The 27,491-nt window shown below is 35.6% G+C and overlaps 1 protein-coding gene across 1 annotated transcript in view; it reads left to right on the top strand.

Annotated features, from left to right (window-relative positions):
• The first annotated feature begins 3,232 nt into the window (after window positions 1-3,232).
• LOC111507595 (cholecystokinin receptor) overlaps window positions 3,233-27,491 on the top strand; it is a 324,837-nt gene continuing 300,578 nt past the window's right edge. Inside the window, exon 1 of the mRNA XM_074181685.1 lies at window positions 3,233-3,436. Coding sequence (XP_074037786.1) covers window positions 3,233-3,436 — 204 coding nt within the window. The remainder of the gene's footprint in view (window positions 3,437-27,491) is intronic.

Here is a 27,491-nt window from a genome sequence, read left to right on the forward strand (position 1 = left end):
GATTTGAATGACTTGAAAGAACGAATAACGCTTGTGATTAGGTCGGTCACGCCTGATATGTTAAATAATGTTAGACAGTTTTATATGAGATTAGTATGTTGCCAAGACGTTCGCGGTGAACATTTTGAACATCTATTTCGTTAACATCCATAGTTCTACATATTCTACATTTTATTACGTTTTGCATTACATTTTAGTTTTTGAGTGTATTTTATCCAATTTCGGTAACAACATGATTTTAATTCATTTGATCACAATTGTTGCAATAAACTTGAAAGCAATAACATTTTTGAATAGAGAATGAAGAGACCTTTCAAACGATATATCACAAATGTATACCTCCTATTTAAAAAATTGGGGGTTGTACCTGTCATTCAGAAGAGGTTGAAGGTAGGGATGGCATTTTAACGTTGAAGAATGTCAAATCATAATTTACATCTTAAGTGTTTCGTTTTTTTTTAAATATGTACAGTAAAGGAAATAATGAATTTATTCCATTTGGCTTTTACACACTGTATAAAAATGAAGTAATATAAACTTAAAATCATCATCCTAACTGGTTATTTATTGGATTTTGTTGCTACACTGTTTTCTAAAAGTATTCTGTGAAATTTCTATAATGTCACAATTAATACGATTGGCTTCTCGCATAAACCTTGAAATGGGTGAGAAGCATCTATAGTTAGTATGGTGATTAGTGAGAGCAAAAAGATCATTGTTCCTAGTTGAACGAACAGGTACTCGGGATGAGACTTCATGTAATAGATAACATCACAATCACTGTCATTTGAGAGATTTTTTACTATTTCATCTCTGAGATTAGGTCTTTTTACTTTAGCTAATTCTATATATACTGTTTTTACCTTACAACTTATTGAAATTATATTGTATTCTGATATAATTTTGAACAAGGTAAGAAAGGGTGTTAAGATTCGCAATATCAAGTATATCCGAAAAATCACATTCTCCTACTGGACAGATTTTTAGGCATCATGTCTGAGGAATCTATTTTGCACTGCTTCAATATTATTCATATGCACAGTATCTATATGGTAAACTTGGTTAATAGCTCGTTTGAAACGTTTTTTATTGAGGATGTGATGAATTACATTGGGGTTGGAGTTGTTATTCACTGCAATTTGTTCAATCAGATTTAATTCGCTATCAAAATTAATTATCTTTGGACATTGGTATGTTAATGAGTTCGTGGATCATACTGTGGTAAGCTGCTAATTTATGTTGATGTGGGTGAATTGGAATAGTTTTGTATGTATGGGTTGGTTCATGGTGAATTGTAAAATCGTGTTTATTGATTTTTGTAAATGTGAGGTCTAAAATGTGTATCAAATTATTGGTTTCTAGTTGTATTGTGGATTTGATGTTTCCATTAATAGGGTTGATGAGTTGATGTATTGGAAAAATGTCTGTGTTCCTGTGAAACAAGCTATCACACTGTCAACATAACAATACCATCAAATGAAGTTTTGGAAAATTGCATAATGTTGTTGAGTTTTTTCAAAGTTGATCTCTTGAAGATGATCACTTGATGATCGAAACACGTGTCGAGGTGTTAAAATAACGGTTTGGTGTTGAAAGAAAAACTACAGCAATATTCATTTTCTTTCTGAAGTCTCGAAATGTCGAATGACATAAACTGTCATAAAAGACAAATGAACTTTGTGAAAATGTCAATTTTAGCAAAAATAAGAAGACTTGTTTAATTCCTGGCATATACAGGGTTATACTAAATCATAATAAGAAATGGAATGTTTTTGTTATATTGTAAATAAACGATTAACTGTGTTGAATTTTATAGACTTTTCTTTCTCAATTATGAAATATACTGAAACCGTAACAAGATAATGATCGAAACGGGATGAAATATGTATAGTTTTCAATTATTCTTTTGATTAAGGTATAGTGGCACGTTGTCATGCCCTTTCTTGCAGTCAAACATGATCTCAATAAGTTCATGGGATTCAAGTTTTCTGTAGTTTGTTTGGGGTTAATTGAAATACTGAGACAAAGTCGACTAGAATGATGACCTTAGTTATGACGCATCCACACTATGTAGAAAAGTAGATGAAAACTATATAAAAAATTTTATCCATGTAATTTCATTGATTGAGCATGTTATTTCACATGAATTGGGTGGGCATACTGGGAGACTGGCTCCAAATCAAATTATCCATTCGGCAAATCGCCAATAGCATATGTAGGATTAATTTCATTGAAGAATCCTGCACTGACACTTGTCGGATATAATCCAACGCCCTTCGTGGTATTAGCCAGAGGAGTAGATGTTTTCTGATAGGTGTTAGTCCATTAACCTAGGTAACTTGAGATTGGCCTGAACGAATTGTTATTTCAGATAATTTGATTCACAACCAGTCTACAATAATGCCTACTCACTTTATGTGGAGTTTTTTTCCTTACACGAGGAATTGCAAATTCGGATATGCGGTTGGTTACCCCGTTCACGGGCAGATGAAGCGATGACAAACATGTTATTAGTTGTTCGCTTCAGCCTGATACTCTGAAAGGAATTCGACTTTCAATCATGGCAAATTATTGACCACATGTTGATGATAGTCACTACTTTGCACTAGCGTGTGGCCAAACAGCCCGAAACCGGCCTGCAAGTGTATTCCAGTAATTAAAAATCGATTCCGGGAGAGTTATATAGCCAACAGCATACGCAGGAATGATTTTATTGAAGAATCCTTGTTGAATATAATCCAACATCCTTCATGGTATCAGCCAGGGGAGTAGTTGTTTTCTTATAGGTGTCAGTCCACTAACCTACAGTGTAGGTAACTTGAGACTGGCCTGAACGAATTGCTTTTTTAGATAATTTGGAAAAAAAATTGTCATGGAATATATCCATATACTGAATTTCCAGTCCAACTCAATTTAGAGTGAAATTTTTCATAAACGGTCAGTTTTCGAAACCTCAAATGATAACTTCATAATACACACAAGTAATTTCATTTCGTGAAGTCTTTCGAGAGATCATAAATGGGACAAAAAAGGAAAAAATAAATGCTTCGGACTATTTGTTTCTCGAATTACAAACCGTCACCCAACCATAAAAAGAACTCATCTCGTTTTGCAGGATCCGGCTTCAATCCTAAGACTGTCGAGAACATAAACCATAACAGAATGGAAAACGTCGGCACAATTGGCATGGAAAAACCTTAGGACGTGCCAAACAGAGTTGAAGCGCGAAAAAATGGAGTGGAATGAGACCCTTAACGCGTTTTTCATTTACAACGTCACGAACTTGTCGACAGAGGGCGAGAATGTAACTGCGAGAAGAAGCGCGGGAGGTGGAACTGTCCCACCTTGGTACGAGGCTGGACGCATCCAAATACCCCTGTACACCGTCATATTCATGCTGGCAGTCATTGGAAATACCCTTGTTATTCTCACGTTGGTAAGTAAGCTTCATTCATACAATCCGCAAAAATAAATTTGGGATAATTGCGTCACTTACTGTTGAAACGTTATGTTGAGGGTTATAGTACAGTAAAAATAAACAAGAAAAGGCCTAAACCCACGAATATACAAAAAGGTTACTAGGGATCTGAATTAACTCATTAACATTAACTTAAATGTGGCAAAAAGTGTACGGGGTGGTTATCGAAAAACATACGGCAAGGCGTAACTGCTATAAAAACATTTTCCCAAGAATTGGCCAGGGTCGTATTCAGAACCAACATCTTGTTGATCGCAAATGCTATATCATACTTAGAAAAACTTTTTTATAATAACGAGTGAAATGCACAAGTTTTGCAGTTTAACGGGAAAAATGCAGATAATATGTGTAATATAAAAATATTTTCATTAGATTTTTCACAGCGTACTCAAGCATTATATGAAAAGAGACGTAATTATTTCTCTATTGATAATTTTTATTTTATGTAAAACCAAAAGGAATAATAATCAAAATTATTCAACTGGATGAATTTGTCTCTTCATCAGTAGTGTCATCCTCACCAATCTGAATTATCAGTGGCTCGATTTATGCCTCTATTATGTTATCAAGCTTCCACATCTTTGTCTCGACTTCCAATATCACATGCCGAACACACTCCTCCCATTTCTCCGCTGTGACTCTTTTCAAAGCCTCATCAAAAAGTACTTTGAGATCTGCAAATTTGAACGTGGTGTTATGCTGAGCTACAAAATTCTTCACATCCGCCCATATTAACTCGATGGGATTGAGCTCGCAGTGGTATGGAGGCCGGCGAAGGACAATTTTGTTTTGGCCTGCTGCCATCTCATCGACTATATATTTTTGGTATTCAAGCTTGCGCTCCTTGACAATTTTTAGTAGCTGTACTCTTAGAATTGAGTCTTCAAAGCTAATATTCTTTGATCGCAGCCAATTTTGGATTTCAACCTTCTTTGAAGACGTTCTCGGAATCTTCTCTAACCGTCGCGAATAATAAGGTGCATTGTCCATTACAATCACAGCATTATCCTCCAGATGGGGTAGAACTTTGGAAAACCACTGTTCGAAAGATTCACTGTTCATTTCTTCGTGATAATCTTCAGTTTTCTTCGACTCGAAACAGCACAGCCCTTCAGCAACAAACCCATTCTCATTGCCGATCTGACAAATAATAAGCCGTTTTCCTTTACCTGAAATTATGAAGAGGTATGAAAGTAAATAAAACAAATACGAGGGTTACCTTTTATATATTGAGATTGGGGCAGGTCTCAATATAAATATAAGTTTACCTGATAGATTTGTTAATCCGGTGGATAGTCCATCTAGAAAGGCCCTACTAGATGAGGTCACAGTTTCATCGATCCATACTTTAGGGGTAGTATGACCAGCATTAACCCAGGTTTCATCCATATGATAAATTGTTTCCTGTTGTTTCCTATAATATTTAATTTTAGTCGAATACTCTCTCCTCCATAACACAATTTCCTCACTATCCAATAATAAACTATTACGCCCTCGTTTTTTCCATACAAAATTCAAATGTTTCAATACTTTATGGAATGTTGATCGCTCAAAACTTGGCAATAAAACATCTTCATTTCTGTGAGTACTTTGTCTATCGTGGGTATTTAATTTCTGAAAAAGTACTCATGCACTTTCCTCCTGATTGCATGTTTATCAGCACATACATCGAGAGGAAACCAACGACTCAGGAATAGCAAACCCATCAACATAACATCGAGTGGTCCCAAGCTGAGATCATACGCAGGGCAAAACATTGATTTGGGGGGAAAATTTTTGTATAGAAAATTAACAAGAAGGAAAAACATTAAAATTATGTGTACACAATGTAAGTAATTACTGTAACCCAAATTCAATAATTTCAATTTCAATAAAGAATCAGAAAAGGATAAAACTGTTATTCTTCATATAAATAATTTCGTTCATTTTGGATAAAATGACCGGTCTATACAGGGTGTTCCTAAATAAGTGTAAAACATTTAAGGATGTGATTCCTCATCGAAAAAAAGATAGGGGATCTTTCATATAATGAAATTTCCTTGGAGCATCCCTTGTTAACATACAGCCCCTTAAAGAGGGTACATAAAATGTGATAACAATTTTCTTCACAAGCACTAAAAAAATTACAATATTGAAATTAATCTGACGTTTTGTACTATCAAAAAGACACTTAGACAGAAATATATTTGGTTTACTCCATGGTTGTAAGGGGTGGAAAACGCAACCCCTAAATGTTATTTCCAATGTAACTTTTTGTCTTATCATTTGTTTACCATTTAAAAACTGATTTCCGATAGCCTGTTTTATTCTGAACAAAAATTATCTCATGGGTTTTTTGCCCAAAATAAACCAGTTCACAGCAAAAAATTATTTTAGGAACAACTACAGAGATACATCGACATAAATGCGAAAATACGAAACTAACCTATCTAGTAGGTCGCTATTAGCGATAGTGACAAATGAATTGGTATGACGCTGTCAGTTTGTGAATTTTCGAAATTGAATTAATACTAATTGTGTGTTGTTGTTCTGTTCTTAATTTGTTACTTTAATGATTCACTTGTTATTAAAATGGCATACACAAATGAGGAAATGGCTGATATGCATTACGATTACGGTGTGTCACAGAAAAATGGGTTAGAAGCTTCTAGAAGATATGCCGAAATGTATCCTCAACGGCAGCATCCATCACAGAATATGGTTCATTCGACAAAAGAACTCAGGATTGTGGTCGCCATCGAGAAGTAAGAACACCACAGTTTGAGGAAGCAGTACTTAATTTGATTGAAGAACAACCTACTACCAGTACTAGAAAGATTGCTTTCCAGCTAAATGTTGATCATATGACGGAATTTCGAATTTTAAAGGAACAACTCTTATATCCTTACCATCTGCAACGAGTACAGGTACTATTACCATGAGACTTTACGAACCGTCTTCAATTTTGCAATTGGGTGCTGAAAATGATTAGAAGAAATTGTGACTTTCTGAAGACGATAGAATTCAATGACGAATGTAGTTTTTCTCGGGACAAGATTATTAATTTTCATAATTACCACATATGGACTGATGAAAACCCTCACGCTATTGTCGAAACTAACCACCAAGAACAGTTTTCTCTTAACGTGTAGCTCGGAGTCATTGGGGATGATTTAATTGGGCCTCATTTTCTACCTCCTCGATTAAATGGTGAGGCATACGTTCAATTTTTAAGAGAAGTGCATCCAGCACTGTTTGAGGAAGTTCCTTTGGACGTCAGAAGGGATAGGTTTTTTATGCATGATGGGGCTTCCGCCCATTTTAGTCAAGTAGCACGTCAGCATTCAACTGAAACATATGCAAATCAGTGGATAGATCAAGGAGGACCACAGAACTAGCCCGCTCGATCCCCGGATCTCAATCCTCTCGATTTCTCTATTTTGGGCCATTTACAGCATTTGGTTTATCGTACTCCTGTTCGCGATGTAGAGAACTTAAGAAACCGCATCATCGATGCGTGCAGGGTAATCAGAGAGACTCCAGGAATATTTGAGCGAATACGTGGCTCAATGCGCCGACGTCTAGACGCATGCGTAATGTCTGAAGGTAGGCATGTTAAAAATTTACTATGATTTCTACATGTTGTGTGTTTTGTTATTAATAAATTAGTATTGTTCATTACCCTTCAATCGTTTAATGCAGGTACTAACTACAAAATAACAATAAATCCAGTTCGCATTTATGAAGATGTATCTCTGTAGCTGTTCGTAAAATAATTTTTTGCTGCGAACTGGTTTATTTTGGGCAAAAAATCCAGGAGACATTTTTTGTTTAGAATGGAACAGGCTATCGGAAATACATTTTAAAATGGTAGACAAAAAGTTACATTGGAAATAAATTTTAGAGGTTGCGTTTTCCACCTCTTACTATCATGGGGTGAACCAAATAAATCACTGGCTAAGTGTCTTTTCGGTAGTATAAAACGTCAGGGTAATTTCAATATTGTACCTTTTTTCAGTGCTTGTGAAAAAAATTGTTATACAAATTTTATGTACTCCCTTCAAGGGGCTGTATCTTAACAAAGGATGCTCCAATGAAGTTTCTTTATATGAAAGATCCTATCTTTTTTTCGATGAGGAATCACCTCCTTATGTTTTACACTTATTCAGTTATTACACAAATTCAATAATTTCAACTTCTAAAAACAGTCAGAAAAGGATAAAACTGTTATTCATTACAAATAATTTTGATGATTTTGGATGAAATGGCCGGTCTATTTATTCAATATCTAACAACAATATCTAAAGACAGGAATGCCATGATATTTGAGAACCTGTGCTTGCAACCTTGATGCCAACTTTCATTCAATTTTATGTTTTTTAAAAATATGACAGAAATTGAACAGAAAGTATATATCATCAAGTAGTTAAATGTATTATTGAATTTTTGAAAATTGTCATCAATCAATAAAAGAGAAGAATATATTTTACTGATGATTCAAATCTGCTTTTTATTCAAACAGTTATATGATTGCGAAATGAACATCTCAAGAGGAAGCATATTTGCTGTATTTTTTTTCGTTCGATAAAACTGTAATTTTTTGAAAATTCTTATCCTGAAACGGTCTTTTGATAAACGTGATGTTTGACCAATATATATTTTGTCACAATGTAGACATGGTATAGAGTATACTATATTAGATTTAAAATTAATAGGAGTTTTATCTTTTATTTCTTATACTTATACTATACAAATGTTAATACATACACATATACATTGGGGTGTTTCATTTTTGGGCGATTTTTTTTCTTGGTCCTTCCTGAAAATCTGACGATTTATAGAAAAAAAAAATCCGTTAGAAATTTTTTTAAAGTCAATTAGAGGCTTATCTCATTAAGAAATTTGATTTCCCATATGAATAACAAGAAATTTTTTTTCAGTTTCAACTAGATTTTTCGGTGTAAAAAAATTGTTAAAAAAATGAGTCTGGAGCTCAAGTAGAAAATTGAATTTGCTACAAAACGTTTCCTGAGCGAAAACTCTCCGATCAAGAGTTTTTCAGCTGTAGAGTTGGAAAGGAGAATATGTCTGTATCTGTAGAGTGGGGAGGGTGAGTGTAAGCCCACGCACTTAGGCCACATGTGACCCATTGTACATCCTCCCGAGGAGTTGTCCTCCTAGGTCGTCGTCCATCCTGTCCTTTCCAGGAAGGTGGACAGGTCGCTGGGAGACATCTCCTTTATATCGGCAGGTGTAGGCCAAGACTCGCCGAACACACACTCTCTTATTGACGATAACTCCGGGCACTCGCACAGGACATGCCTGACAGTCTCATCTTCCTGTTCACACATCCTGCATAGAGGTGTGTCCACTAGCCCCATATTATGTAGGTGTTTCCTTAGCTGACAGTGGCCAGTCAGAAATCCTACTGTAAGGCGTAGATTTTTCCTGGTCATCGCCAGATATTTCTTCGGCGACAGCTTACCAGGGTCGCCCAAGGTGATCCTGGCAAGATAACATCCTTTGATTTCATCCCATCTCTTTAAAGATTGAGCATGGGTTCCGCAATTGTCGATGGAAAGGAGAATGTTGATAATCAGTGATGCCAAATTTTCTAACTGGAGCTTTCGGTCTAACATTGGACACTATTTACAATAAACTTTAGAGAGTAATCGAATTGGTAATTTTGGAAACAGAATTTCCCTTAGATGAATTTAAATCCGTAGTTACTATGAAATTATCATTTCAATTGGCCAAAATTAAAATTTTCGCGCATATTTTAATTTTCTTACTTCTTCTTTACTACTTTTTCTCGAACTAGCATCAGTGTATTTGGGAAACCGTTTCACAGAAACACTATTTTAAAATATCCTGGACCGACACACCGTATACAATGGCATTCAAAAGACATTTATTGCTTGAACATTTTTCTGTTCCAGAAACAATTTACCCTCAGCAGAGGGTAGGACTCCATCATTGTTGTAAGATTATTGTATGTATAAGCATGGTATTGTGCGCCTTTGTCAATTCAAGCTACGCGACAAGATAAGGAATTTTTCAAAAATTTATTGGAATATAAAACCATCAATAAAATAATTTCAGAAGCAGTGTCAAAACATTTTGCACTCATCTCTGGCATCTCTCTGAAGAACACATTCATTTATCACCTTTCGATGATAATGTAAGCTCATATATCAAAATTGAAATTTCTGCAAGGTAGAAATGAAGCTGCAAGCAGCTTCATCGGACCAGAACCTGTCATCGCTTTAGGCTTTGCCAAACAAACTTCGAACACCTGGATGGCAAGAAGATTTATAAGCTTCTGGCAGAATCTTTCCGTATTGGCTCACTCCAAGGCGTTTATTCACCCTTCGAAGCTTGATACCAAACAGTTGTTGGACTACAGTAGAGATGAACTACGATGTCTAACAGGTCAATGTGAGCCATTCAGAAATGGTTTAGAACCTAAATTCGAGACATATACAAATATAAATATGATCCAGATGAATTTTCAGAATGTATTATATAATAACTCAAAGAATACTTATATTTTGGATTCTGAATTGCTACTTGGTCATATCCCTCAGGTGCTGTTATTATGAGTAATGTGTTTTCTAATATAAACACAAAAGTTTCTGAGAAAAAACATATAAGTAGTAGAAGTTTACTGCAAAAACAAAATCAATTTGAAGCGACTCCTCATACGCCACAATATTTCCCGAATATACAAGAAGCCACTTGGAGTCGATTAAATGTATAAGTGGAGAGATAGACAAACAATTGATCTAAAAAACCTATCGAAGTTTGATGCCACATAAAAAGAAATTCGTTCGACTGAAGCTCGTATATAAAACCCAAACAACACCACCAAATATTTGCCAACCTGATTAAATGTCAAACACGCCGATTTTCCTCTGTTTCTGAAATATCAATATCAGTATTGATTAGTGCGTGGCAACTTCGATGGCAAATGAAAAGTTATTTGACAGTTAATAAAATGATTCGTATGCTAGGTATTGAAAGTTGAAGGCCTATGAGAGTTCCCAGACTACGAAATGAGCCGATTCGGGTTTCATTTTACTTTTTCTCCATTCGAATGAAGCTGGATGCCCGATAAATCTCCATTTGAAGGCTTTCCTTTATACTCGGCCTGGCTTTTTCTATCAAACAATTCTCTTGTGTTAGCAGGGCAGCTCAGAATCATTGTTGACATTTTGATTGCGTATGATAACAATTCTGAGCAAGGTGTGTTCAAATTTACAGTTTTCTTTTATTTATTCAGATCTTGGAAATTTGAGGAGGTGATCTACTTGCGGAAATATTCGACACAATTTTCACAGACAATTAAAAAAAATTGAAGAGGTTTGTGAATTCTAATAGGCAAAAAACTTATGAAATTCCTGATTTCATATGACTGAATGTACTCCAGTTGATATAGGAACTGGCTGTAAAAACAATTTAACCTCTATAGTCTGGATCGTATATCACCAAAATTATTATTGAACTTAACTTTACTTAGGTTACTATAGGTTAGGCATATAATACCACTCTCCAGTATCTTCTCAAGTCCTTCCAACAGGAAGGATGTAAAGCTGATTGGTCGTACCGATTCAGGGTGTGGGTCTTTCTGACCCACGTTAGATATACAGGGTGTAACTGAATAAGTGAAACATTCAAGGAGGTGATTCCTCATCGAGAAAAAGGTAGGATCTTTCATATAAATAAACTTCATTGGAGCATCCCTTGTTAAGATACAGCTTCTTAAAGGGGGTACATAAAATTTGTATAACAATTTTTTTCACAAGCACTGAAAAAGTTACAATATTGAAATTAACCTGACGTTTTGTACTACCGAAAAGACACTCAGCCAGTAATTTATTTGGTTCACCCCATGGTTGTGAGGGGTGGAAAACGCAACCCATAAAATTTATTACCAATGTAACTTTTTGTCTCATCATTTGTTTACCATTTAAAAATTTATTTCCGATAGCCTGTTTTATTCTGAACAAAAAATGTCTCTTGGGTTTTTTGCCCAAAATGAACCAGTTCGCAGCAAAAAATTATTTTACGAACAACTACAGAGATACATCGTCATAAATGTTATTTTGTAGTTAGTACCTGCATTAAACGATTGAAGGGTATTAAACAAAACTAATTTATCAATAACAAAACAAACAACATGTAGAAATCATAGTAAATGTTCAATATGTCTACCTTCAGAGTTTACGCATGCGTCTAGACATCGGCGCATTGAGCCACGTATTCGCTCAAATATTCCTGGAGTCTCTCTGATTACCCTGCACGCATCGATGATGCGGTTTCTTAAGTTCTCTACATCGCGAACAGGAGTACGATAAACCAAATGCTGTAAATGGCCCCAAATAGAGAAATTGAGAGGATTGAGATCCGGGGATCGAGCGGGCCAGTTCTGTGGTCCTCCTCGACCTATACACTGATTTGCATATGTTTCAGTTAAATGCTGACGTGCTACTTGACTAAAATGGGCGGGAGCCCCATCATGCATAAAAAACATATCCCTTCTAACCCCCCAGGAACTTCCTCCAGCAGTACTGGATGCACTCCTCTTATAAATTGAACATATGCCTCACCATTTAATCGAGGAGGTAAAAAATGAGGCCCAATTAAATCATCCCCAATAACTCCTAGCCACACGTTGAGAAAAAACTGTTCTTGATGGTTAGTTTCGACAATAGCGTGAGGGTTTTCATCAGCCCATATGTGGTAAATGAAAATTGATAATCTTGTCCCGAAAAAAACTTCATTCGTCTGTGAATTTGCATCCAACTGCAAAATTCAAGACGGTTCGGAAAGTCTCGCGGTAACACTGCCTGTACTCGCTGCAGATGGTTAGGATATCAGAATTGTTCCTTTAAAATTCGAAATACATTCAGCTGGGAAGCAATCTTTCTAGTACTGGTAGTAGGTTGTTCTTCAATCAAATCAAGTACTGCTTCCTCAAGCTGTGGTGTTCATACTTCTCGATGGCGACCACAATCCTGCGTTCTTCTGTCGAATAAACCATATTCTCGTAATCGTTGATGAAGTCGAGCAAATATTCTATATATGTGAGGGATGCTGCCGTTGAGGATACATTTTAGCATATCTTCTAGAAGCTTCTAACCCATACCCCTGCGACAGACTGTAAACGTAATGCATATCAGCCATTTCCTCATTTGTGTATGCCATTTTAATAACAAGTGAATTACTAAAGTAACAAATTAAGAACAGAACAACAACACACAATTAGTATTAATTCGAATTCGAAAATTCACAATTTAATTGTCACCATCGCTAATAGCGACCTACAAGATAGATTAGTTTCCTATTTTCGCATTTATGACGATGTATCTCTGTAGTTGTTCGTAAAATAATTTTTTGCTGCGAACTGGTTCATTTTGGGCAAAAAACCCAAGAGAAATTTTTTGTGTAAAATGAAACAGGCTATCGAAAATAAATTTTTGAATGGTGAACAAATGATAAGACAAAAATTTACATTGGAAATAAATTATAGAGGTTGCGTTTTCCACCCCTTACAACCATGGGGTAAACCAAATAAATTTCTTGCTAAGTGTCTTTTTGGTAGTACAAAACGTCAGGTTAATTTAAATATTGTAACTTTCTTAGTGCTTGTGAAAAAAATTGTTATACAAATTTTATGTACCCCCTTTAAGGGGCTGTATTTTAACAAGGGATGCTTCAATGAAATTTATTTGTATGAAAGATCCTATCTTTTTTTCGATGAGGAATCACCTCCTTGAATGTTTTACACTTATTCAGTTACACTCTGTGTATACCAACTTTGTTGCCAACCAACTGGGTGGTATACCACCCATACCACCATATACGTCTATACAATTTTATGAGAATAGGTAAAATTATTTCCAGTCCGTTTTACTTTACTCTACTCATACTTTTGCTTTGATACTCTGACAGTAAATGTGGAATGATTAATTTATCTAGTAAGGATCCCGGCATAACTTGTTGAGAATGTATTCAAAAAGAAGAATTAATGATCATGGCAGTATCCCTTTCACACATCTCAAATTCCAATTTTACTAACCACGTTCTATCGTTTCGAATCAATTAATCGATTGAAAGGAACCAATTTCTCACGTAGAAGATCAGTCGTTTGGACCTTGATGCTGATTGGATGTAGAGGGATTTTTTTGGATTACCTTTTCAGATTCTGTAGAGTTCAAGACATTTTTTTTATATTGGAGTTCGCAACTGCTCAACGGTTGAAGACTTGCTACCAACCATGTCAAAATTCTCGGTTGAACCATGTTCAGATTATCGGATTTTTTCTGGCTTTTTTCATCTCATTTTTTATTCATAAATTCAGTCTTTTTGATTTTAATCTGGAGGTTGTGACAAGTATCGTTTATCTCTTTATCCATCTGTCATTTGCATAATCAATCTTCTTTCTGGTGTGGTTGATTGAAGCATACTCTCAGGTGTTGCCATTCTCGAAACGATATCGATTATTAGCACTGCCTTATGATTAAACTGTAAAGGACCTGATAATATTTTCAGTTCAGGAATATTAAACAAAATCAATCAACTCACAGTGCTACTTGATAAAAATCAACATATTTTAAAAAATCCGATGATGAACTCAACACACATTGGTTGATTATTTTTTTATAATATAAACACGAACGTACTTTGCCCATACTTTCCATATTTGAAGATCACATATCAATAACACGTCCTAATTCTGCAAAAGTATATACAGAATAAAAATATATTCATTCACTATATCTGCATATTGATGTTCATTGGGAACATTTAAAGTTTCGATATTGTTATCAAAAATACAATATTTTATGAAATAATGATAGACGTGGATGTGCTTTGATCTTTGTTTCTAAAAAATAACTATCTTGATACAAGATGGATTATCTTCGTATATCACAATAGGCTTGATGGTCACAGGTTTTATATCTTATAAAAGTGATAACATTCAGTCACAGTATACTATATATAGTAATTCCACTTCGGTTGATTTTTCGTTTGAATTGTCTACACGCAGACCCAGGAGTTGCAGTCTCAGATCTGCGCAATCGATGAGTTCAAGACAGGCACGCAACCCTTCCAGTGTTGTCGAATTTCAAGGGTTTCACCCAAACTACTGTGAAATGAAAATATATTTTGTCACATCCGAATATGAACATCTGCCGATCCCATGAATTTTTAAAATTTACTCGAAACATAGTCCATTATTGCCCAAATGATCTGGGTTACTTGAATACTACACAAATGCAAAATTATCATTTGTACAATTTTCTCAGGTGTCCAACATGGTTTTCATCGACTGTGTTTTTTTGAGCAGTTTATATGAATAGTTGTTATGCTGAACAGTATTTAGACGCTTTGGTTGAGATTGTAGTAGGGAGAAATGTCATTAGTGTCAAATTGGTCAGCATTGTAAAAACTGAAACTCCTGGACACCATTATCAAAGAGACCGACGCTAAGTGGGACTACTGTATATAAGTATACTGTGATTCAGTTATGTAACGTGATAAAGCCACATATTTGGCTTTTTGCATTAAATAGGACAATAATCATGTTTTTCAGATTTCTAAAAAGTATTATTACCCATCTTTAGTGAGAAACCACTAATGCTTTTCCTATCACCTCAATCAAAATCAGCATAATCATTCTGAATTACACGTTTTTGCTAGGGCGATGGCATCTCACATTACGAATACGCCATCTATTGGATCGACAAAGAACTCAATCTTCGAATATCAAAGACTTGCGACCATATAGGCTTCGCACGGTTGCAATGCTAATACTGAATTAAAATTCATTCACCGGTAATTCAAGGGCATGTAGAAACAGTGATGAAAAGATTATTTTGTTTTGTGGTCGCGCCATTATTGCCCGCGTCTGGCGCCCCAGTTGGAATGATCAAAAACCTTCCTTATTGCACATCTACAATATTAAACGAACCTACATTCTATCCACTCTTATTGTACATTAAAAACATAAAACAAACCTACATATAAAATTTCAGCCTTCGAAAATATAGGGGCACGGAGAAACAGTGATGAAGAAGTAACTTATATTTTATGAACTTGCCTTTTGCTCCGCGGATGGCGTCTCAGTTAGGATATCCGAAAACCTTTCTCATTCCACATTCATAACATTAAACGAACCTACATATAGAACTTCAGTTTCCTAAAATATAGCGAAACGATAAAACAGTGACTTTATTTCATGAACGCGCCTTTTCCCACAGGTTTTTCCAGGTTTTCCTGCGGCTGAAAAAGCAAATGCGCCACTGGAATCAATGAAGTCGTCCCGGAGCGCCAATTAATTTTTGTTATTTCAAAATTTTATGATTTGTAATCTTGTCAAAACTGAATAATTGAGTTTAAGCGTCCAAGTTGGAATATTTGAAAATCCTCTTTTCATTGCAAATCTATAAAATAAAACGAACCTACATTTATATGTGACAATAAAGTAATATTCATTTGTGAATGTGCCTTTTTTATTCCCAGGTGGAATATTCAAAAATCCTTTCTCATCACACATATTTGCTGCAGTCCTCGTGGTTCTGGTTCCCTTTCAGTGAAAGAGATTAATGGAGCAAGAGCTGAATTGATCCAACTGCATCTCTGTAACATTTAGACCATTGATGAGGGCCTGAATTTCAATCTGCTTTGAAAATACTTCCGAGATTTGGAAATACTTCCGAGATTTGCAGATGAACCAAACTGAGTAGTCTTGTGACATCTTCCCTATACTCCTGCAGTCTTGTATTGTTTAGATCCGCTCCTGAGTTGACTTTGGTTCACTTTCATGAAGTATTGTTACATGTCCAGAGGTTCTGCAACCCACTAATATTCATTTTGACAGCTCTTTGGGTTGTAAAGCCTTTCAGTGTCTGACCTCGTAGTGCTAGCACTAGGACCGTATTCCTTTCTTTTTTTACCAGCAGTTAGCGTTGCCGTATCATTTCGTGAGAAACCTAAACCTAAACCTGAACCTAAACGTAATCCTAAACCTAAACCTAAAACCTAACCTAACCTAACCTAAACATAAAAAACGTATGTCCCGAGGATGTTCTTGAATGCTGCGGCATCAGATCACAACAAAATAAAACTACCTTTATCTGTATGTATAGACCACCAATGGGAGATTTCCACCATGTGGTAAACCATAAATAATATCCAGAAAAAAAACTATAAGCCCAAAGATATTTCCATTTTTAGTGGAGAACATAAGGTGTCATGTGTTGACAAGGCTAACAATTTCAATGCTCATTTCACGAAAGCGGAAGAACAAAGAGAATATGATCTCAATTTTATGAAAAATACCGTCGCACTCTGCCCAAACTCCATATTTCTCCACCCGATCAAGGAATATGAGGTCTTTGATTTAATAAATGAATTAAAGAATTCTAATGCTAGTGGATATGATCAGGTCTCAAACAATCTTCTGAAAAAATGCATGGAAGAAATAGTCTACCCCCTGACCTATCTGATAAATATTTCCATAGAACGGGGAATGTTCCCTGAGAAATTAAAAGTTGCAATCGTTACCCCAATTTCTAAAAAAGGAGACTCAAATAGCTATGAGAACTATATAGGGGTGAGTCTTCTCTCTAGTATATCCAAGGTATACGAAATGAATATTAAAAATCAGTTACTATCATTTCTCCTCAAAAATGAATTACTTTCGACAAACCAGCATGGTTTCATGCAAAATAAAAGCACGGAAACAGCTTTATATGATTTCATAGAACACGTAGTAACAGCCTTGGATAACAAACTGAAAATTTGTGGTTTGTTCATCGATTTTTCTAGAGCATTTGACTGTGTGTATCACTATGTACTAATCCAGAAAATGCATCGCTATGGGGTTCGTGGAGTTGCCCAAGATGGGATGAGGTCATATCTAGAGAACAGGTCACAAACAGTGAGAATTCAAGGTATTCACAGTCAGTCCTTGGCCTGCAAGCAAGGAGTTCCACAGGGGTCTATACTCGGACCACTGCTTTTTCTTATTTATGCGAACGACTTGATACAATACCTCGATAGTCTTTCAAAGGTACATATAGTTGCATAGGCAGACGATACAAATGTTCTGGTCACTGATTGTAATACATTAGCACTTGCAGAATCAACAGAATCCATATATGAGAAAATAATGAAATGGGCTGAAAAAAATCATTCACCACTAAATATCAGCAAAACAGCATTAGTCAAATTCACAATGCAGAACACCACCGAAACTCTCAAAATATATGAAGATAGCCAATTAGAGGTGACATCCAAACCAGAAACAAAAATGCTAGGTCTAATTCTAGATCTAAGCTGAATTGGGGTCCTCATATAGATTCACTATGTGATAAACTACGAAAGAACTGTTATGCACCGAGATTTATGTCGAATAATTGTGGAAGAGAGATGCTCCTAAGTCTGTACTATGCAATTATTGGCTGTCACTTTCGCAATGGAATTTCGAATTGGGGTATGAGCTCCTCGGCTGAAAGAGTATTTATATTACAAAAGCGCGCGGTCAGAATAATTGCTAGTTTAGGATGGCGACACTCATGTAGAAGCTCATTCCAAGATCTGGAAATACTCACAGTTGCTGGTCTGTATATATATATATATATATATATATATATATATATATATATATATATATATGTATATATATATATATATATATATATATATATATATATTATATATATATATATATATATATATATATATATATATATATATATATATATAACTAGAGGGTTGTTGATAGCGAATCCTCACCGGAGGTTCTATCAAAAGAGTCACCTAAATCTCGGACCCAAACTGTATAACAAGCTAGATGTTTCTATTAAAGATTCAATGAACATCTGCATTTTCAAAAGACAGTTGAAAAAATATCTTATCGAAAGAAACTGCTACACCGTTGACGAGTTTTATTAGTTACTCTCGATAAAAAAACTGTTAATAACCTTCATATGTACAGCTTAGTATCTGTCGTGTTTTGTTGTTTTATAATTATATATATTTGTTTTAGTTATACATTACGGTATGTAAATGTTTATTGTAATGCTTTCATACTGTTCAACAAGTGAAATAAATATTATTATTATTATTATTAACCCCAGTAGGTGCCAACTCAGAAATATGATCTTTACTTATTTTCAACGGCCTTCAAAACATCCTGTATGTTGAAAGCGTCTTCGTGAATTCATGCTAATTTGAGTGTTTCCAAATGTTCCGTGTTTGTCATCTTCAGAAATAGGTTTAATCACTGCTATCGATAATTTCCTTGTGTACCTTGACCTTACCAATTCTATTGTATCATGACCAGTAGAATGAGAGTGAAAAGCCAGGAAAATTCAATCGATTCTCAATCCTTTCTCAGGGAGTTGTTTAGTATTCGCTAGAAATTAAATGTTTCTAGGTAATTAACTTTGGTCGGGCCACGACAATTCCCAACTTCGACTGGAAGTTAGTCACCCGAATAATTTTCTTTTCGACTTTCGGTTCGGAGTGTGCTGTGATTGAATCCGGACAGTGTTGTCTCGACTATATGGAGGTCCTTGAAGTTTTGCTGATGATCCTCTGAAATTTGTTTTCGCTTCGTGGCGCATCAGCGGAGGACGGTCCTGACAGAGATATTGAATCTGGTCTGTTTTCCACACTCAATTGAGCCTAACCAAGAAAATGAAATGTGTGTAAGTTATCTCTTGAGTGTCAAAAAAAGTGACCAAATTCGTAAATTTCTTATATTCTTGTCGGACATACTAGAATACTTACCTCAAAAACCGTTCGCAGGACGAAAAAAAAGGCAGGAGACCATATTCATGAGAAGATAAAGAATAATCACGAGAATGATATTTATTTGAAAATTTTTTGCCAAAAAAATTATCCTATCAAATTTGTCTATTTCTAGTCATGTGTGTCGAAATAACCAATGAAACCATCATTACACTGATAACTACCCATGGATAGTTTTCACGGGTAGTTATCACTTATGTCATGACATTGCTAAGCAACCAACACAATAAAGTTGTTTGACATTTCAGTAATTCAATTTATTTCGAAAATGTCACTTCCTCGCTTTGGTGTTCAAAATGATGCGGCAATTGACAAAATCATTGAAGAAAATACACCAAAAAATACTGTCAATAGTAATAAATACACTTGGAAAATATTTATGGAGTTATATCATTATACGAATTGTTCTTTTAATAACTGTGTGTTCAATAAATAATTTTGTTCGAATTGCAAAAAATTTTCTCACCGAATATCCCTCGAACATTGATAAATAACTCATAATTTTATCACAACTTCCTCAGGCACGTTATTTTAGGTAACATCCCTCCGCCTTCGGCGTCGGGATGTTACCAAATAACGTGCTTTCGAAAACTGTCATAAAATTATTTCGTTAGTTATCAATGTCCTTGGGATATTATAGCTGAAAATAGGACGGTGGCGTATCATGATTTTGATAGAAAATATGTTTGAAATATGTTTTTTAACCAGCTTTCGAACCCCTACGAACGACAACCCTCAGAAGTCGAAACTTGTGCGAGCTAAGGACTAACGAGGTCTTACCTTTTAACGTGTGCTATCGTCTAACCCGTGTGATAACGGGTTAGACGATAGCAAGTGAAAATCGAGCATTCAGCCTCAGGCTTGAACCATCGACTCACAAATCGGCCGATTGACTGAGTGAACATAGCACCCACGTCGTACCGCCCGGCTACCGACCTTCCATATGGAGGGCATATTAACAGGGATGCCATAGATGAACGTTTACCATCGAAGAATGTATTTTATGGGTACTTTGCATGTATCAAAATATCAAACGAAAGCGTTTTCTGAGATATAAGGAGAGATATGATTTTTCAATTGAATTTTAAGATCCTGTAGGTATCCTAAAATCAGCCAAAAATTATCACCCTTCAGAATCATCATTGAATCATGAAAAACCCTGTATATTGTATTTTAGATTCATTATTTTGAAATATATTGTGTTTGTAGGAAACTAGAAAGTTGTTGTTGAATATTTTTATATTTTGACAATTTTATAGGGATTCATGAGTAATTCATGAACATTTGGTCTTTCGAGACAACTTATGAAATATCACAGACTATGGACAAGCAAGATATGACGAGTATGACTATATGCCCTGAAATCCAACCGGCTCCAGACGAGGTTTCATCCAGAAATAGTTTTATTGAAAATAAAGAAGAACCTACGAGCAGCCCATTCCATTACGGTATGGAAAATCATCATTCCAGTTGAAGACGTCAGCTCAAGAAAGAGCTGACGAATATATAGCCAAAAATCTTGATCTGGAAAAAATAATAATAATAATAATAATTTTTATCATCCTGTAAGACAATCAAATACGTACATCGTGTAGGGTTAGTCAGGAAAGAGCTTGAAAATAAAACCAAAAATAAGAAGACAATTTACTGAGAGTTACACATTCATTGAATTTATTATTACCCAACCTTTTTCTGAAGGGAGTAATAGTTTTTCTTTTGTAGGAAACACTCAAGTGTAATTCTGAAGCTGTGGATAGTTACTAGAGGTTTTTAGTTCAAGGGGTAGCAAATTGAATAATCTGAGTCCTATTACATTGGGGGAATTGTAAGGCAATGCATTTTTACGAAATGGCGTAGAATGCACATTTTCATTTTTCATGAAACAGTTACGGTTATCATATATAAAAACAGATAATAATGGTAGCATTTCAAAATTTTTGAAAATGCTTTCACTGCTTATATTTCTGAAGTCTCCTGCAATACATCTTATAATTTTTTCTGGGCGACAAAAACATATTTGCATAAGGAGGAAGCTTCCCAGAAAGTAAAATACCAAAACGGGATTCGACTTGAGTATGATACAGTATAATTAGCTGTTTCTAATCTGAAATATTACGAATGATTCTCAGAAGATAATTCATGAAGTTCAATTTTGATATAACTGTTCCAGCTGAGTGTATACCTAAAAACTTCACCGTAATGTAATGAATATTACTGGAGTTTTTTCCCAACATCAAATAGTTATTTTAACACTTCGACCCGTGTTTCGAACACCAAGTGATCATATTCGAGAGGAAATCAAACTGAACTGGTTTAGTTCAGTTTGATCTTCCTAAACTAATTTAGTTTAGTTTGATTTGATAATAACGGTTTGGTTTGTCTCCGTAAAGCATAAACAATTTCATCATCTTCAATTCTCAAGAAAAAACTGGCTTTTTTTGTCTAGCATGAAATCTTATTGCAGATAAATTGAAGGGGTTATATTTTTAAGAGTGATTCATTTTTGGGAAAGAAAGTTTTTGGCTTTCTACTACTCCATCTTGATACAAAAAAAAAATAAAATACTTTTCTTTTCTCAGTTTGTATTTGAATGAATGGTAATAAATTGCACTTACATGGAACACTGTCACCCTCACTGGTATATACTGATGTTTCGCCTTAAGACACTTGCCCCAAGGCACTTCAGTACCAAATTGGATAACATTTTAGAAAATACACACAATTCATTCATGAATTACGATTTTTTTTTTCGTAATTCATGAATGAATTGTGGGTATTTTCTATAATGTTATCCAATTTGGTACTGAAGAGCCTTGGGGCAAGTGTCTTAAGGCGAAACATCGGTGTATACCAGCGAGGGTGACAGTGTTCCATCTAAGTGCAATTTATTACCATTCATTCAAAGTAGAACACATGTGAATGACATCTGATTTTAATTTTTTTTATTCCACAATGAATATTCGAAATACAAACTGAGAAGAGAAAAGTATCTTCTGTATAATTCAGTGTTCATATAGTAGTATTTGTTTCGAAAGAATTGTTTTTTTCGTGTAATTCAATGTTCATATGAAAGTAGCTGTTTCAGGAGGACTTTCTTTCAGTTTGTGTCTGACAGTTACTTCTGTGCATGATCTACACATCCATGCATAGAGTTACTTATTTTCAAATTGATTACTTCCTTCCTTTCTTTGGAAGATTCCCTCATCCCTTTTTTTGTATCAAGATGGAGTAGTAGAAAGCCAAAAACTTACTTTCCCAAAAACTTATTGGGGATGTTTCTTGATTATTCAAATGTAGGAAATTTTTCTCGAACGAGGTGTTTAACTTTGGCATAATTGAGATACCTTTGGTTTGAAGATTTTGGTCTATTTTATCTGATATAACCAGTAATGTGTCATCTGCATATAGTGTGAAATGGGCATTTGTAGAGATGGATTCCATATTATTCACATCAAATAAAAAAGTATAGGGCCCAACACTGAACCCTATGGGACACCAATATTAATATTCACATAATTTTCCACTTTATTATTATAATTGCTTCCGTGTTGAGACAAACGTTTCCAGCCAGTTGAGTGCATTTCCTTGTAAGCCAATGTTATGGAGTTTTACATAAAGATTTTCGTGATCAACACAGTCGAATGCCTTACTGAGGTCACAGAAGACCCCGATAGGGCACTCGCCCCTGCTAATTGAATTCAAGACGTTTGAATATAAAGAAAGAATTGCATCGGTTGTTGACTTTGAATTCTGAAAACCATATTGGGTTTTGGATATAATGTTGTTCTCATTCCAATAAACGTTCAGTCTGTTCAAATGTGCATATTCAAAGAGATCTTAGAGAAAACAGATGGCACTGTGATCGGTCGAGGTGAAACTCGAATCATAATAATTATATATGAATGGTACACACCACGTTCGTTCTTTGCAAAGCAAAGTTTGAATTCCGACCAACGAATGAGAATTCGCTTTTTGTTTCCCTACTTTTTTCAGGCTGGCTATCTACAGCTCAACATTTTGTGAGTTGTCCTACCTTTTACCTGAGCAACTGATGTGAAACTGGATGAGTTGCCAAGGTACATACAGATAGTGAAATCCAACTTTGCCTCCCGTACCGGCATACAGAACTAATCGCCCGGTAGATTTGAATCTCAGTTCCCGAAACTAGAGGTACCATCCTTCGCGAAATAAGAATCAACGATAAGAAAGTGGAGCCCATTCCGACTGTTTGCCATCTGATAACGTTTGCAATACCACCGGAATTGGGTGGACACGAGTTGAGTTTAGCTTTATGCATTGTTATCGGCTAGAGGATTATATAACTCCTCCCAAACTACGGTAAAAGTTATCAGTTCATCACCCGTTAGTGTTACATCCGCATCACGCCACCAGTTGAGGCAATTGGAATTCGCAGGGCGTTTCATAAAATTTGGTCTATGGAGTCACCAACTGGCTTGTTTGAATGCAAACATTCTTGATGTTTTACAAGAGAGACGAAACAAAACCGGCTCGTACAATGCTATTTATTCGCCTTCTTAAAAGGAAAAACAGAATTCCTACCTTGCGGTTTGAAAAATAGAATGACAAAAATATAAAGAAAGCTTTCGTCTTAGATGTATGGTTGATGGCTACCAAACTACCATTTGTCAAAACTATCAACTTTTCAATAAAATAGCTAACCTGAGCTCTAAATTTGTCGATAAAAAGAAACCTAGGTGACGGTATAGGTAGATTCTCTTGTAAATTATTTCCTTATGAGGGTTTTCAATAATTTTTTGACCCACTTCTTATGTTATCTAGATCGAGCTTCATAAATCTCTTTTTATTCATGAAAGAATTACCCACCGAAGATCTATTGAATTTCCTACGATTCATTCAACTCTGAAATTGAGTTTTCACTGTATGCATCAATGGCCTGTGTATGAATCCATCTATATTTATTTCCTCATCTCCTGAAAACGTCAACTTGGTTGGTGGAATGCGCATCAAGGAAAATATAGAAGCTATGGTTACGGGAGAAAGTGCTTGTTTTTGATCCATTTTACGCCAGAAGTTCTAGTTCTACCTTCAATTGGCTTTTGTTTAGTTAATCTATGGAAGGTGAGTTCTACCCCTCATCATACCCCTCATTTTTCGTGGAAAAATACAAGGGTCAGTGATTGGTCAGTTAATAGGTTTGTGAATTTTTTGTTTGTTGGTACGCCATATAAATGTGAAGGAATGACCTTGGATTTTTAAAAGAGTTTCAAAAGTGATGAATGGAAGAGATAATTCGTGTTCCTCAAAGTCTTGATAATTTGGTCTCAATTGAGTTTCTAGTGGATCTCTGGATAGAGTAAGGTCATGAGTTTATCATTGGTTTCCTGGTGTTTATCACGACAATAGCAGTTTTTTTAACAGAAACGTATCTAATCCAGGCAGAAATGGATGCAGTGAGTAGTCTATAAAATCTTGTTGCAACCATTTTGAATGATGAAACTTAATCATGCGATGACTGCCTTCAAAATGAGTGAACATTTCTGTATCCAGATCGATGAAAGCAATCAAAGAAAGTCTAAGATCAGGTAAGGGTCCCTGGGGGGCTTCAGCAACAACGATGGCAGGAAGGGACCCTTGTGGCTGTATATCGGTCTTCAATGGAAACACCAAGTACTCGGCTTTCTGAACACAAGAGAGAAGATATCAACGTTATCCCGTTACTAGAGGCCCAAGTGCTACCCAAACTATTATAGTGAGGCAGAATAAATCCATAAGCACGAGAACAATTCCAACTGGAGAGAAGAGAAAATATATGTCGCTAAAGTCTGACTACCTGCATTGATGATGATGATGATGATGATGATGATGATGATGATGATGATGATCAAAGATGAGTCATTGAATTCTACCCATAGAAAAGGAGTCACGCAAAACACTTATTACGTAAAACCCAGTGTCACTATTTTTCGGGATCGAAGGCCGTGGATTTTTGGAATTTCCTTCTGACGTTTCGCTGGCAGGAGTGGATAGCTTCTTCAGAAGTTTATACATTCCGGATTACTATCCGATGACCTGCCAAAAAGCTTGATTCGATTTGTCTGGGCTGATTTGAAATACCGTTTCAGTTTTGAGAAATCTAGTACGATGTTGGAGTCTCAACAGGGGCATAAAAATGTCAATGTGTTGAGTAAGTGCGCTTTATGTTTCCTACCTCAATAATCTTCATATTTCCTCCTCGTACAAGTTTTTGACGAAATGGTTAAGGCTCATGCAGCCGAGACAATTTGCAAGAACCTCAAATGAGTTATCGACAACAATTCAATGAAAAATAATGCTTCATTTCGTCGCAGTAACTCTCATTGAACTAATAGTTCTACAGAAAACTTTAATTACCATGAAGCTATTCTGGCAACATTCATCTTGCTGAACTGAACGTTTCATACATTATATTACGATGTGTGCTGAATTAGGCAACATCGTTAATATTACTCACCCCATAATTGAACATGACTCGAGAGGAATTTCGAACTCAGGAAACATCGGGCAGATGCAAGAAAAGTGCCTACATCATCTTCAGGAAATGCAAAGATAGTAGAATATTGATTAAAATGGAAAGGAGATTTTTTCAGTACCGATTATTTCTTTGTAAGACGCTCTATGACTTCTTCATTAGTACACAAAAAATATAGGAAACCTACAAAAACAGGAAGTGACTGATCTATTCTAATGGAAACTTTACATGCAAATATGAAGATCATGCGAAGACGTTTCTATATACAGGGTGTTTATTGAACATGCAGCAAAAAATCAAGGGACTATTTCTTGGACTATACTAGGGATATTTTGTCCTCTAATGAATTTTGATAGGGCGTTTTGTTTCGGAGATACAGGGCGAAAAATAATTTCTACAATAACAATTCTGGTTATTTCAAAATTATTAACGTAGCCGTAATAAAAGTATAGCATACTGCACTGAACCTACCAAGTAATAAAAAATGTAAAAATTTCGTTGGTACCTCTCAACAACATTCCGATTACTACAAACGGCTGAGAACATTCAATTTTATTAGTATCTATCGTGAGTGATCATTTGTATGACTTTGTCAATTAGTTTCAACCTTTTAATCTGTGATTCCGTATTAGGAATCACACGTTAAAAGGTAAGACCTCGTTAATCTTCAGCTCGCACAAGTTTCAACTTCTGATGGTTGTGGTTCGTAGATCTGATGTGCATTTTCTGTGTTTGATATTTAGAATCTTGTCAATGAAGTCCTCTATCATGAATGGCTCTAGTAAGGCAGAGATGGCTGACATGCATTTCATTTATGGACCTGCTGATGGTAATTTATTGGAAGCTAGGCGGTTGTACAGTGAACGATTTCCTGATAGTAATGTGCCTAATAGAAAAACCTTCCAAAGTATACATCATCGACTTCATGAAACAGGAGCATTCAAGCGAAATGGAGGATCAGGAAGGTCAATGACAGTAAGAACAGTAGAAGTAGAAGAGAATGCGCTAGCCATGATAGAAGAAAATCCAGGTATCTGTACTCGATAAATTGTAAAAACTTCAAATGTAAGTAACGGGATGATTTGGACCATTCTTAGAGACTATTTGTTGTACCCATACCACACTTTTTCCATTCCAAATTGAAAGTTGACAGAGAAAACGTTTTGAAGATGAAGAGATATCATTGAATGAATGTGTGAACTTCCTTTGAGAAGTCATTCAACTTGCTCCAAAGACGTATTGATCATATATCTTTCCTATATATCTCTGGTGGTTGGTAGCCAGGCGGTTCGACATGGGTGCTTTGTTCACTCACTCGAATTGACTGCCGTGTTGGTCGGTGGTTCAAGCCCTAGTTAGAACGATCGATTTTCACTTGCTATCCACCAACCCGTATTAGGAATCACACGTTAAAAGGTAATACCTCGTTAATCCTCAGCTCGCACAAGTTTCGACTTCTGAGGGTTGTCGTTCGTAGAGGTGCGACAGCTGTTTAACGGAAAAACAGATTTCAACCAGACAGACAGAAGTCTATGAAAAACACCAGGCCCTCATGGGTATATTGAATTTTTCTCCAATATTTCGTGACATCCACTCCGTAACAACCTGATATATATGGGGCATGATTTGGATTGCCATGAATTGTTTGCTAATGGTGATCCAATGTCTCATATTCGCATGAAACACGACTGTGTATAAATGTCCTCTCAATAGGAAGTG

Source organism: Leptinotarsa decemlineata, unplaced genomic scaffold (genome assembly GCF_025532065.1).
Source record: "Leptinotarsa decemlineata unplaced genomic scaffold, Ldec_3_MD MMD2_tig00026314_RagTag_RagTag, whole genome shotgun sequence".
In the NCBI taxonomy this organism is placed as follows: Eukaryota; Metazoa; Arthropoda; class Insecta; order Coleoptera; family Chrysomelidae; genus Leptinotarsa; species Leptinotarsa decemlineata.